Raw genomic sequence first — 15,453 nt, forward strand, 5'->3', positions numbered from 1 at the left:
TCATTTATGACTTGAGGGCGTAGGTCCCCTAGTTAATGAGCATAGTAGCATACACATGCTTTAGCAGAACACACATTGTCAAATTATTATTCAATAAAATCTGAGAATGTATACTATTATCTAGATCTATTATTTTTAAATAATTTTTAAAATAATTCCATAAATTGGGGTAAAACTAATATATTCCACCTTTATGAGCGACAATGTATAATCCCTTACAAAAAAGTACCATGGTAACCATGTTTTTTTTGGTCTAAATTACCATCCACCATGGTAACCATGGTTATCATGGTACCAAAACAATGTAATACATTGCTTAATGACCCAATGTATTTCATTGTTTTGGTACCATGATAACCATAGTTACCATGGTGGATGGTAATTTGGACAAAAGTAACATAGGGGAAATTGTGTATTATCAAAGAAAATATGGAAACATCATGTAGGCCTACTAGTATGCCTGCTTAGATATGCCCAATAAAAATTAAGAGTGACTTGCAACAAAAATGAAACAATGCAGTAAGGTGGTGTGATGTACTAGTAAGAAGCGTTGGATCACTTACTATACCGCCCCCTTCTCTGCCCCCTCACCCCCTCTCTCTCTCTCTCTCTCTCTCTCTCTCTCTCTCTCTCTCTCTCCCTCGCTCTCACACACTCTCTCTGTCTCTAATATCTCTCTTTCACAATCTGACTCCCCTCTCTCTCTCTCTCTCTCTCTCTCTCTCTCTCTCTCTCTCTCTCTCTCTGTCCCTCTGTAAACAACTGGTAAAATAACCGATCCTTCCCCCCCCAAAAAAAAAACCGTATTGTTCAAGTTTGAACGTGCATAATAACCGAAAGAAATGTATTGCTTAGTAATCATGATTCTTTTTGTTTATTCCAAATCCTTGAATATGCCCTGTCACGGGTGAAATGTTTATTATATTTAGAAAGATGACTCATTATTTAGGATTAGTAATATATGTCTTTAACCATCATTTTCCAATGCTCATTTCCCGTAGCCGCACCGCATAGCATCACTAGATGATATCCGCCAATGAACATATTGTTTCCTTTTTTTATGAGCTCATATCAACTATTTTTTGTTAAAGGAATGTGAAGAAGAGAACAAGAACAAGTGAAAAACCAGCAAAACAAAATAAACAAAAAGTGAAATATACAACAAAAGGATCAATAGATTTCCACTGGTGTGTAATCAAAATTTGTGGATTATCACTTAATACATTTATTATGCGAATAAAAATGATGATGTTGCCACGCAAATTGTTAAAGAGAGAGAGAGAGAGAGAGAGAGAGAGAGAGAGAGAGAGAGAGAGAGAGACAGGGAAAGTCAGATTGTGAAAGAGAGGCACTGAGAGACAGACAGACAGTGTGAGAGAGAGAGAGAGAGAGAGAGAGAGAGAGAGAGAGAGAGAGCAAAAGAGAGTGAGAGAGAGAGAGAGAGAGAGAGAGAAACAGAGACACAGAGACATATAATTATTAGAGAGAGAGAGAAATAGAGAGAGGGGGCAGAGAAAAGAGACAACAGAACGAAGCATAGATCACGTGGACGGAGAAAGAGGGAAAGAAAATGATGGGGGTGGGGGCTATTATAGCTCCCACAATACAAAGGGCAGAAAAGGTTCATTTTAAGTAGATCAACACATCTATTTTGATCAACTTCCCGCTCAGGTGACATCGTTTAGCGGTGTCATCGTCATCGAAAAAATAGCCGGAAAGGAACCAGTTTTATCTCTGACACTAGAAGAAAAAAAATACTGCACTTCGTTTATCGGAACGTCATGATGTGACGTTTGACTGGAAAACACTGTCAGTGATCAGGAACAAAATAATCGTTGGACATTGTGATACTGTACGTAGTTACTAAGCTGGCAGATCGAACTAATTACCGCATACCATGTGACTATTAAACTTCACTTTTATGGACTGTGGATGATTGCTCTTTAATTCCAAGACCTATCTTTAGGACACAAACTGTGACTGATTTAGGTTGATAGAGAACTTGATTGTCGATATTTAAATGTCACTGATCCACATGGATATGGCAGCACATTAATCTTGATCCATTCATCTTCGTTCTTGCCGTTTTGTTTTTACTCATTTCAGGAGATAATCTTATGTACCTGATTGATAATTATTGGCCTTCTGTTGTATAACCATTGAAGGAGGAAGCAATATGAAAGCATTTTATCTGATTCTTTTGGTGTTTCTGAAATCATGTTTCTTTTTCTACTCGGACGGTTACATCTTATCACCCTGTAAGTATAATAATCCCTTAACAGTGGTTAATGCTCAGACTGTATAGCAGTAGTTACATGGAACATGGACTGTTTTAAATCACAAAAAGCGCTGCTATATTATAATTTTTTATTTTTTTTAAAATACTAAATACATGAAGGCCCGAAGTGTATAACAATCATAATGACATTGATACTTTATTTTAGCACATACCTTGTTTTCCGCGTTCTTGGCGTCAGTAGTATATTATTTAGACGTATGTTGGTAATGTTTATTATTCCTCTGTGTTAAACATAATTATTGTACCTTTTTGTCGGGGGGGGGGGGGGGGGTGGGCGTATGGCTTCACTGATCGCCTCTATTTAGACATGTCAGAAGGTTGATTAATATAAAGTCTCTTCACCAACAAACCAGACGGTTATTCGGGCGATTCCATAAAAAGGCAATGTGTCCCATACAACAGACATGTATCGATTTATTTCATACAAAATGAAAAATTCCTGATATGACCACTAACTAAAATATTACTCTGGTATCACTGATCAAAATATTTTAGATTTTTGAATGAAATAAATGGGAAAAGGACAATATCACACTGGACACAATGCGCGGAATTGCCCATTTCTGTCTCGGAATAAAATGAACGTGATTTTTTATTTTAATTCAATTCATGGTCTAGGTATCTAAATGTTCATTGTATGCCCCTGGCGTGTATTTCCAATAGAACTATGTGTTATTATATAACTCTATGGTATTTCCTTGTTCATCAAATGACCTTACGAAAGAGCGGAAACGACCTCTCTGAATGTCAAAGGAGTGGGTTACTACAAAATACATGAGCGTTACAAGATTACGTAACCTTCATGTCGCTCGTCATTTTTGCACCTTTATGTTAGAATCAAGGCTTGGCATAGAAACTAAAGATGTGTGCACAATAATGTGCGGGAAACTTTTAGATGGTAATTCCTTCTTATATTTAACAAAGCCATTATAGAGACGAACAACATAATATAATTGTCATCGAGTTCTCATTTTAAAGAGGTTGAAATAAAACAGGATTATCCGCCACCCCCTCCCCCCCCCCCTCCCCCCTCCCCCCCCCCCGGGGGGGGGGGCATTCGAAAGGAATTGGTTCACGTGAGTGGTATATTGCTCAATGCACTTCCAGGATATGAACTTTGCGGTTTTAATAGGTATCTCCCCCCCCCCCCCCCTCTTTCCGGCAATATTGTAGTTGTTTTTGTCAATTTTGTGTTTTGTACGAGAAAACAAGATTAACTATCTAGCACAGTTGTGTATATTTTGACACCTACTTACAAAGTACCCACTTAGAATAAATCATTTGTTAAAGTCCTTAATTCAATTTTGAGTACAGTGTTTATATAGACACACTGATTATGTGTCAATGTTATTAATCTTGCTTAAAGTATATCATCATATTGCATTGAACTTAGATCAATATCCAGCGTAACCCTTCATAACTGAAACGTTTACAAGTTACAAGTATTAATTTGACAGTTATTTTGTGGATTGAGATGACTGGCCATTCATAATTTTTACCTTTAACTCTTTGAACCATCAGTTCGCCTTGTCAATGGGAGCTCCCGACATGAAGGTCGTGTTGAATTTGAGGTAGATGACGATGACTATGAAGATGGAGTCTTGTCCGACAATGGCTGGACAATCGATTCGGCAGACTGGGTATGCCAAAAGCTAGGCTACCCCAACGCCATCTTTGCTCCTGGTGCTTCTAGATTTGGAAAAGGCCAATACAATGTGTTCATACTTGACAATCAAGGAAGAGGTACAGTGTTCAACTAGATTAACAAAAAAAACTACCAATGTCTTTGAGACCCTAATCATCATCAGGTCCCATAACTTCTTGGCCATTATGGCTCCAAATATTGGCGTAGCCGTGGCATGTTGAACGGAGAGATGAGGGGGGGGCGTGGCGTAGTGGCCCAGCCCGGGGACGGAGGGGGAGGGGGACACACACAACCTCAGAATCACATAATGGGGTTTTCTTCTTCTTGAGTCAGTATAGAAGTCTGGCGCATGAGTGCAGGACACAGTATCTGACCGTGGCGTTCAACTTTTCTTGGGGCAGGTCCGTACGTGGGTAGGGGTACACACTGAGTACTGTATTAAGGGTGGGGTTATACGGCCCCGACCCTTAAGTTCCATGGATGACCTTTATGGCGGATGAATGGGGGATGGGGAGTGGTTCCTTTTTGGTCCGGCTAGCTACGCCTATACCAATAATGAAGTTCTTATTTTCACAGCATTTGAGCAAGTACAAGGTATATTTTGTCATTTTGTATTATGGAGTCATATAAACTTGGATCGATGTCAGACAATTTTTGTCACTTAACCATTTTTGGTCTGATCTGAGTTCTAGTTATATGGTACTAAATATTAAGATTAAATGTTATGAATAAATACATTAATAACCTCAGATGTGGGTCAAAATTGCTTGGACTTACCCATTTTTATTTATTTATTCATTTATTTATTATTATTATACTGATCTTGAGATTGCCAAAGGTCACTCTTGCAAAATTAATGTGCGTTCTGTTTTCCATCTATTATACTTCACCCCTTTTATTCTATCCTCTCTTTCCTTTTCCCCTTCCTTTCCAATCACATTGCCTTGGAGATGTTGGAGGATATAATGGTATTTGGAGGCTGTTCACATTGGACAGGTATATATATATATTGTATATCTTGAATAAAGGCGTTTAAAGACAGTGCATGACGATAGAATGTGGAAATTCTTACACTATAGTTCATAAGCATTTTGATAATTCATTTTTTTATATTATTTTTTTAGGTGTGCTCGAATGTGAATATCCGGACAGTGGCGACAGCGACAGCGACGAATATGTACCCGACTGCTCATCGGGGAACGTGCAAGCAGCAGGCGTTACATGCAATAGTAAGTGAACTAGAGCAAAAAAAAATCATAATCATGATGATTTAACAAGAGTAAATGGGAGGAAGGGAATGAAAGGGAAAACAAGAAAGAGAGACAAAATAATCTTTATTTGAAAGGAGATAATAAAATTTAAAAGGGAGTTAATGGGAAAAAAGGGATGGAGGCTTTGTTGAAGGGCCAAAGAGAAATATAGACACTGCATATAATCGTCAATGTGTGACGAAATGTTATATTAATCATTCTAAAAATATCCTTTTTATTTGTTTGTTTGTTTATTGTTGAGTGTGTATGTGTGCGTGTGCGTGTGTGTGTGTGTGTGTGTGAGTGTGTGTGCGTGTGCGTGTGCGTGCGGATGCGTGTGTGTATGTGTGTGTGTGTGTGTAGGTGTGTGAGTGAGTATGGCTGTGTGTGTTTGCAAGATATTTGTTATTGTTTTGTTATAAGTATGAATATACATGTATCTTCTTTTTTTTTTTTTTTTGTTGTTGCTTGTTATAACATGTTTTAATTATATTTGTATTTAATTCTATGTTAATGGGCCCCATTTACAAGCTCTGCTTCTCAGGGGTCCATATCCTGTCATCATGTTATAATTATTGTTCCAGTACCAGTGTCATTGTAAATTGTTTTTAATGATTGGCTGAATAAATTGAAATTGAAATTGAATTGATATAGTTCGAAGCTAATTCGTCATTAATTTTGTACTGACTGGAAGAGTTAAATCCACACAATTCCGGTTGTTAGTATTCTAAGCATTTTTCAATACCTAAATCAGGAAGACGATGTTTGTTTATATTTGCATATCTAATATAATTGCCATTTCTTCGGAAACCGAATCGCAGGAGGTTCGTATAGTGTGCGATGGGCTTTAGAAATGTCATGTCTATTATCTATTCATGTTTTAAAGAAAGAATCAATAATAATAGACATGATAGGGCTAGTGGAACCATTAGTTTGTCTATTTTCTGGCAATTTTACAAATTCTCTCACTTGGTTTGTCACGATTAATCTTCATAATGTTGGCAGAATAATTTTTGAAATATTGTAAATATTATGGTGTATTGTGTTTTGTTGTCGGTAAACAAAGTTACGTTTACTTTCATAGTGTAAATCACAATCATCTTAGATACTTGAGACGATGTCTGCCTTTAATATCTCAGATACAGAGCCTGGGTGCTTTCGAATTCGTAAGCCAGAACGAGACAGGGTCACGATTAAAGAGATGGACCAGATAGAAAGCAACGACGATTGTCGGGCGCTATGTCGGGACGAAGAAACCCTCTTTGCTGCACAGAGGGATGAAATGTGCTTCTGTTTCAACGATCCTTCCATTTTAAATGAAGAAAACAGTGGTTGTGACAGACCATGTGCTGGTAATTCTAGGCAGCTGTGCGGAGGCGGTAACGATATTTTTACAGTTTTTTTTAATGGTAAGAATCAAATAATTAACCCTTCCTGTGCCATTGATCAGTTGATGAACGTTTGCACAGACATCACATTGAAAACACAGTTTGCATAGAGTTAAAGGTACTATGTCCCATTTGCAGCCAACATCAAATTCTGTAGAACTTTGCAGGAATTATGAACATGTCACGTATTCCCTATCTGTGAAATGTAAACGTTAGCAGTGTCGTAATATTCAAATAATGCAAGGAAACCTTCTAGACTTCACTGTCAGACACTATTGAGTGACTGACTGACTTCTTTTTTCTTTGTTAATAACATACATAAAATGACCTGTTAAGGGTCATTTGTCTACATCAATAACCCACTTCTTGTAATGGCCCAAATTAAACTGATTGAATCTTTGCGCAGCACAAAACGTACAACCATTCAGTAAAAGGGTCTGAAAATCAGACTATTACTTTAGTGATTGCAATCACTAAAGTCGATTTGACAACTTAAGGTTGTTATTTTCCCAATTAAAGACATTTTTAAGCCCTTTTATTTTCAGGGAAGTTCAAACAAAATAGTATTATCTTTCAAATGCCGTTGGCATTTAACATTTTCATTATTTTTTTGGCCTGCAAATGGGACTTGTAGTCCCTTTAAGCGCCGCTTTGTTTACATTGTTAGTCAACTTTTTGTTCTTTCTCTCCTAATAGGGCCAGTAGATATATACGATTTTATGTTAACGGGGTTCATTAAATACCAACCTGACAATATCTTGATTTCGTAGCTTCATATCAATTTTTGACAAAATTTGATGTTACAAAAAGGTGTCCCGGGCTACACTTCAACTCACTGCTGGTTTAAACTTAACTGCAGCTGGAAAAAATAGGAAGAAATAAATTACTATATTAACAATACTTTATACTGATAGATAATCAAGTGTACACGCTCGTGCTTTTATTAATGGATTACGTTGAAATATATTGTGTTTAAACGCTAAAAGCTAACAATAATAATAATAACAAAGTTAAGGAAGAGGTGACTTTAAAGAGAAAATATGAGCATTGGCATTAATGTCTTGTCCTCCTCTGCTTACATTGTACAGAGAGGAATAACCTCCATTGCCTAAATCAGCATGATTGATTGAGGCACTGTTTTTTTCTTCAGTTTCAGCGGGATTCTGCCCCGAGATCTCCGGCGTTAATTTGAACGTGTATGGAAGCCGGTATGGAAGGTACCGATTTGGTGACATAGTGAGGGCGAACTGTAGTGGTGGATCACGGCTGATGGGCGATGATGAACTGCAATGTCTAGGTGAACCTGGTTCCTTTAAATGGAATGGGACCGTTCCTTCGTGTGTAGGTATGAAGATGATTTCATTTTGATGTCGGCTTTAAAGGTTGAAATGTTCTGAAGATTCAAATTATCATGTCTATATTCCTATATTATCCTATATTATCATGTCTATATTCACATCGTGTACGATTTCATCTAATCTCCATTACTCGTCCGATGAAAACTATAAGGATAAGTCGCAAATGAAATCCTTCTCTTTTCATGGCTGACCTGACCGATGTTTATTAAACTCTCTGCACTAGTTTGATCAGGAGGGATTATACATCCCTGCAAGGGCACTGACAGGTGGTTATCTCATCACATCAGCTCTCAATTAACATAAGAAAAAGAGGACCATGGGGAACCAACATGCACCTGTTAGGCATTGTTTGCTATATAGAGGGCGCAAGTAGCTATACGTAGTGCTGTGGGGATTTAAATTCGTTTTTGCTGAAACATGAATTCTATATTCATTAATTTGTTCTCTTTTCATTCAACAAAGAAATGTTTAATAAATAATCGGGATACTTGAAGGAAAATGATAGAGGGCACAGACTATAAAGTAAGGAATAATATGAGATAGATACAGTCAGATATAGGTGCAATAACATATTTTTATAAAAGGATATGCATAAATCTAGAGTGGTGGAAAGTAGAGCGAATAGGAGAAAGAGAGAGAGAGGGGGGAGGGAAATAAATAACGAACAAATAGGGAACAAATAAGGCTATTCAAATGAACAGTAAAACAAACAAAAACATGAAATATAATATATGATTATTTTCATATCTTTCAGATGGTACAACGGTTCAACCAGGAACTACGAATAATCCTAGAACGCAGCTTACAGGAAGGAGTACGGCACCCCCTCTTACGGGCACAGGGGTCGATCGAGTGACAGGTAAAAAACAATATCCTCATCATATTAACAGTTAAAGGGATAGTTGAGTTCTGTTTTCGGACCGCAAATGCCTTCAAAGTGCATGGTTATTGCTCTTATTCTTATCTATGACATATCAGTACCCTTTTAGAACATACAATTGCTATGAAGGTAATTTTAGACCCTAAAAATGTGTGAAATTTAGCCAATACGATCATACCAATTCAGCTCCACTTAAAAAAAACATGGTGACCGTTAATTAATTATTTAATTAAAAATAACAATACATGGGCCGGCTGTTTGTGCGTAATATAAGCAACACAAAAATGCCAACAAAAAGCCAACATCGGCTTTGGCTGAAATATGACGTAAAATGTGTTATTTCGTTTTTTCAAGGGTTTTTTCAAATTTGTCAAAATATATAATATTTGTGGTGGTACACAAGTATTAGAAATCGTCATATTTCAGCTGTCTCTGAACCGATTTTGATCAAACAAAGATGATTTTGTCATTTAAATATTATGTTCTTTCAAATTTGACACTCAGTTTTTCATTATCTCACAAAAAAATTATTTTGTGTAGCGCCCTCTGCAACAGAACTCAACTATCCCTTTTATTTGACCATTGCCAGTACCGAGTATAATGACTACTGTCGTGATCACTACCGCTTATACTACTACTACTACTACTACTACTACTACTACTGATACTACTACCACCACCACCACCACCACCACCACCACCACCACTACTACTACTACTACTACTACTACTACTACTACTACTACTACTACTTCTACTACTACTTCTACTACTACTACTACTACTACTACTACTACTACTACTACTACTACTACTATTATTACTTCTACTACTACTACTACTGCTACTACTACTACTGTTATTCATGTCATTGTTTGTTTCGATATTACAATAACAGTATTCTTTGATTATCAGTAATTTTCGAATAGCTTGTCACTATCACCGTTATTGTAAACTAAACATCTTCGATCGATGTAAGTAGAGGTTTTATAGAATACATCAAGGTTCACTTTGTTATGCTGTTAACATTTAGTATTTCAACCTCATTTTCATATCTTATTTCAGCGGCCTCGTCAACGGTAAGCGTCGACATGGGCATGGAAGCCAGATCTGAAACAAAATCACTAGTTGGTAAGAGAATACTTGTTTATTATTAGGTATGTTACACAGGGGGCAACATTCCATTGGGAGGGGGAATTTATTTCCTGGAAACTCACCCCCCCCCCCCTCCCCCTGGCTACCAACAAACTACCCTTACATGTCAACAAACTGTCAAACGGTCAACCAATTCAAAACTTGTCTTAAGACACATTTATTTAAAATTGCTTTTGATTACCGGTATTAACTAATACTCTGTTTACATTGATGTATATTTCATATGTATGATGATTAGTAGGTTTATTTGTTATTTTTTGTTTTGTTTAATATGTAATTGGTTATCATTCGTATTTTGTTTGTTATAGCGCTTAGGGACTTCGGTGGTAAGTGCTTTATAAGCTCTTTTTGTATTATTATTTTATTATTATATATAAACATTCAAATAGGGCAGGATATAATGGAAAGTGGAGCCATAATCTGACTATTTTGTTTTAAATCTAGTTCCAGTAGCAGTGTCGGTTGTCGGTGTGATCATTGTTGCGGTCCTTGCGATACTTCTGTTCATGTACTTCAAGAGAACGAGAAAAACACAGTAAGTATGATGTACATTCCCCCCCCCCCCAAAAAAAAAAAAAAAAAAAAAAAAAAAAAAAAAAAAAAAAGGACATTTTGTATGTACTCATGTGCAATTATTTTCTATTCATTGTTTTAAAGATCTGAAATGAAGCAAAAACCGACGAGTACAGAATCCAAGTTCAACAATATGAGCTACAGTATTCACAACATTCCTAACAACGAAGGGCCGAGTTACTATGAACCGAATACAATCACAGAAGGCACAGTAGGCACCGATGGTCTTATAGACAATGTTTTATACAAACCAGCCGATATTGTCCGAAGAGGTCCGAATGAATACGAACTCGATCAGGACTCATCTCAAAATCCAACTCAGTATGGACTCATTGACAATGTTTTGTACAAACCGGCCGGAAATATCCGAAGAGATCCGAATCAACACGAACGCGATCAAAGTTCAACAAATGATACCCCTCACTATGGACTCATAGACAATGTTCTTTACAAACCAGTCGAAAGTACCGAAAACACTCAGAACTTCCGACAGTTACCGAATGGTTACGATCTTCCTTCGAATGATTCCGAGTATGCCTCCCCCGACGAACAAGCATCTAGAGGTTTCCACCAAGACGGAGAACTTATTGATAATATACTCTACAAACCTGCTGACAACCAAGCGATACAAACAGGTCATGCTTCGAGAAAATACTATGAAATAAAGCCAGAACTTACTACTGGCGATTATGCAGTAGCCGATTGTCCCATTCCAGACAGGATTGTCCCGCCTGGAGCAAAATATTATGACTTCGAGCCTCAACCAGCACACTCTCGGACGCAGACCAAATTCGCTGGATACGACGCCGTACACGACATTGACGACGACGATAGTGAGCTTACGACCGATGGACGTAATGGTCAACGATTTGTAGTGCGACCAGACGATACGTCATCGATGATTCATGAATATGCCGCAGTTGATAATGATAGGGATCCTGCATCAAACTTTGCTTCTACCAACAATGGCACTACTTCTGCTGCTGTGAAGCAGAAACCTTTCCCTCGTTATGCTACTGTCCAGAAAAAGTTGTAAAACTTTTACCTCTCTGGCAAGACAAAGGTTAGATTTGATTGGTTAATTGAAAAGGCCTAAAATAATATTTCTTAATTCAAAATAATTATATTATGTTATAGTCGAAGATTTACTGCCAGTCTATTTGCTTCATTGATAAATTTGATGCAAAAAAAATCACATGTTAATTAGAAATATTGTAAAATAACATATTTGACTATAATTATCTGTACAAGGAGGCTGTAGATGCAAGCGAAATGTAACATCTTCACCAGTATACGCATATTTCCATCATTGCGTATAGGAGGCCTAAAAAAATAAATTCTCACTTATTTTACTGACCAATATGAAGAGCTTTATCTCGTCTTCGTGTATCTTTCTATATCATTGTTGTATAGCTTTGCCCAGAATAAAGATTGACCCTTGCGACACTTTCAATATAAATAATTTAATATTATATCGCTTATGTGGTTACGTGGGGGGGGGGGGGTGCAGAGATAGGGGGTATATAGCAAGTGCTCCAGGGGACAGGGCAAAGGGGACTGTCGCGTTCCCTACCCCTTCCCACCATCCGGTCGAATTGAATAATTTCAGCTGAGAGATGTCTTTTCGTGAGATAATTATGCATCTGAACGAAAAGTGATATACTCCACCCCCATTTACGTTGTGCCACCAGCACCCGCCCCCGTTTGCGGATATGACAACGTTTCTTTTATTTCTTTGTTAATATATTTAAGTTTTGTTTATCACACCGGATATTAATCTTACTACATTAAATCAAATATAAGAGATCATAACAAAAATGTATTATTTATTAAAAAATGGTTTGATGTAGGCCTTTTGAAAATTAATGGTGTCGTAAAAAACTCTAGACTTATGTCTTTGAGAGAAATTGAAGAAAGATTTGAGAAAAAACATGCTTCTTTATTTCAAGAATATTACATCATAGTAAATGCGATTCCCAAAGTTTGGAAACAGAATATGTTAAGTCAGGTACATGTAGATGATGCGACACAGGAAGAAATTGAAGGTGTCATGAAAAATGTTTTAATGAATGTTAACACTAAACGAAAGTAGAAGTTTTTCTACTCTACGTTGTCTATTTATTCAATTGTTAGACCTCCAATCGAAGAAAAATTGGAAGAAATAATAATAATAATAATATATAACATTTATTAGGCGCTTAATACAGGTGTTTCTAAGCGCACTATTGTCTGAATTAAAATTACCAACTAAAACTTGTAATAAACACAAAAAATATAAACATATTCTTTATTCAATAAATCATGCATATATAATATAGGATTTCTCGGTCACTTTCGTAAGCTGGCCACACAAATTCATTTTATGTTCATTCAATTTCGCCGATTCTGTCACCGCAGCTGTTATTTTTCGTTCAAATTCGTTTTTTAGCATTCAAATTCCTAAAACGATCATTCAAAAACATTTCATTTTCATTCAAATTAAAAGGTGTTTCTTTTTGGTAAAATTGTCATTCAATTTAAAGCGAGACGATTCGCGATTACGTAATAGCGTCTTCCGTGAATTCAAATTTGTTTCTTTGCATACAGTTTCACACGTTTTGCAGACAAATTAAACATGTACATCTTACTCAGTATGATCATATATAGAACCCCCGCAAGCTTAGTTCCATGTTAAATCCATTTCAAATTGTATGGGTTGGTAAGCAACAAACATGTTATTTGCCCTCACTATGGGTGTAAATGTATACCCACTAAATCCTCACTATTTAGCAACTGAACGATCATGTGTTAAGTAGATAAAATCTAGCCATATCAATATAGAATTAGCATGGAACTAAGCAAGAGTGTCTTTTTTATGAATATGCAATGATATAAGTACATGCAAAGTGTGTGTTTACAGACTACGGCTATATTTATTGGAGTGGCGTACCATAATGGTGGGGGGGGGGGGTGGTATCAATACTCTATACATTGGTTTATTTTTAATGTTTAGTTTGGTTATGTTTTTGATAAGTTATTCGATTTTCGTAACCTCTTTGAAGCCATTTATATTTGTGTAAATTATATTTCGTCTGTATTGAACATGTTAAGAACAATCTATGAGTATCAGTTCAATCACAATCATAATCACATCAAAATCTGAATCACCATCACACTGAATCACAATCACAATCGTAATCACCATCTCAATTACAATCACGATCACGCTACACAATCATCAATGAGTTTGATACATTGTTTTCTCACTGCGCGCACATCTCAATAGCTAATGCCATGTGGACATAAACTAAAGAATACTTACATACAATCTGAAATCTTGTTTTGGTTATATATATTTCAATGAACATAATTACATCATGCATGACATCATCATGTTCGTCTACATCATATCACTTCCAAAAGACGACCGGGTACGATAAAGTCAGTGACGAGAACATCAGTAAGATGATGTCCAATCTTTTATCTAGAGTTGTTTAACCCTCTACATGTTGATGGGCAAGACATCTAGGCATGTTATATAACTCATTTGTTTAATTTAGATGAGAAACATGTGCATATACCATGTATACCATAGGTTTGTAAAGATAGGCGAATTTGAATGAAAACTTTGTTATTTAGAATGACCCAAAGTGAAATTGAATGGTACAGACGTCCGATTTGCCATTGTTGACGAAAATGAATGCAAATTGCGCATTTGTAAGCGGTTGTTAAATTGAATGAAACAAGTGCTGAATCCATTGACCGAATAAGTAAATCAAATGAAAGAAGTGTTATTTTGAATGAAAGTTACACGCCGGCAGTTTATTTCGCGAATTTGAATGAAGTTTGTATCAAAACGAATGAAAAGCTTACGAAAGTGACCGAGAAATCCTATAGTACAGAACAAATCGACTGGAAAGTCATATGGTCATTTAATTTACAAGCTATGAAAGAAAACAAAATATCAGAATTCAATTTTAAGTTATTACACAACTTATTACCAAATAGGTATAATTTATTCAAATGGAAATTGTGTAACAATCCCTTATGTTTATATGATGATCAGTTCCACGACAATCTCCATTTATTTGCAAAATGCAAACACACAAGAATGTTTCGGTTAAAATTTGGAGACATAATTCGAAAACTTTACAATGTTAATTTTTCTTTTGAAAAGTTCGTTTTAATTGAAGGTTATAACTTGAAAAACAAAATATTTAAAAGTTTAAATTTTCTTATCATATATGCAAAATACGCAGTTTATTTAACATTTATGCAAGCAGAAAATCGCAAACTCATGGTTCATGAAGTCTCTATACTTTGTATTTTCAAAAGATTAATCCATAACCGATTAAAGATCGAAAAGTACTGTAAAACAAAACAGCTATGCATTTTTTAAAACACTCATGTTATTTAAGAAAACGAAACATGCTTTATTTGAACTATGTTAAGATGCTACGATGTTATTTCAATCGATTGTGTACGATTGTTTGATTTGTTCAAAAGCATATATTTATCAATAAATTCATTTTTACAAAAAAAGAAAAAAGTTCCAATACAATGAAAAGAAAAAAAAACGGAAAAATACCCAACTATCTGCGGGTGAAAGGTTGAATAGAAAGGGTGTGAAGGACTCGCAACTTTACATTACATCCTGCATGGGGTTGCATTAAAGGTGTGTGTTCAGCAATATTCTCTTTAATGAGAGTATTTAACATTTGAATTTCTTGTTACATAAGTAATGACCCTGCCCCCCACTCCGGGGTCGGAAGTACCGCATGCGTGTTCCCAAAATGTCCGGTAAAGGGGTACTTTGCACGCACCAAAGTCCGGCTCGTGGTACACAAAAATCCGGCCCGTATCGACTTTACACACCGGACTTAGGGGGGTGTTTAAAAAAAAAGGGAACACGCATATGCGTACCCT

At 36.3% G+C, this 15,453-nt stretch overlaps 1 protein-coding gene across 2 annotated transcripts; it reads left to right on the forward strand.

The window, feature by feature from the left end:
- The first annotated feature begins 1,642 nt into the window (after positions 1–1,642).
- LOC105445040 lies at positions 1,643–15,059 on the forward strand. Of its 2 annotated transcripts, none has more exons than XM_011680046.2 (9): positions 1,643–2,258; positions 3,821–4,042; positions 5,069–5,173; positions 6,334–6,603; positions 7,733–7,927; positions 8,695–8,799; positions 9,886–9,951; positions 10,420–10,510; positions 10,633–15,059. In XM_011680046.2, exons 1-9 carry the CDS (start codon positions 2,177–2,179, stop codon positions 11,582–11,584), a joined length of 2,088 nt encoding a protein of 695 aa, XP_011678348.2. In that variant the 5' UTR covers positions 1,643–2,176; the 3' UTR covers positions 11,585–15,059. The 2 variants fall into 2 exon arrangements, with proteins under 2 accessions (XP_011678348.2, XP_030830515.1); XM_030974655.1 differs by having other exon boundaries at positions 6,340–6,603.
- The last annotated feature ends 394 nt before the right edge of the window (positions 15,060–15,453 follow it).

Source organism: Strongylocentrotus purpuratus, unplaced genomic scaffold, assembly GCF_000002235.5.
Source record: "Strongylocentrotus purpuratus isolate Spur 01 unplaced genomic scaffold, Spur_5.0 spur5_scaffold_7, whole genome shotgun sequence".
NCBI lineage: Eukaryota > Metazoa > Echinodermata > Echinoidea > Camarodonta > Strongylocentrotidae > Strongylocentrotus > Strongylocentrotus purpuratus.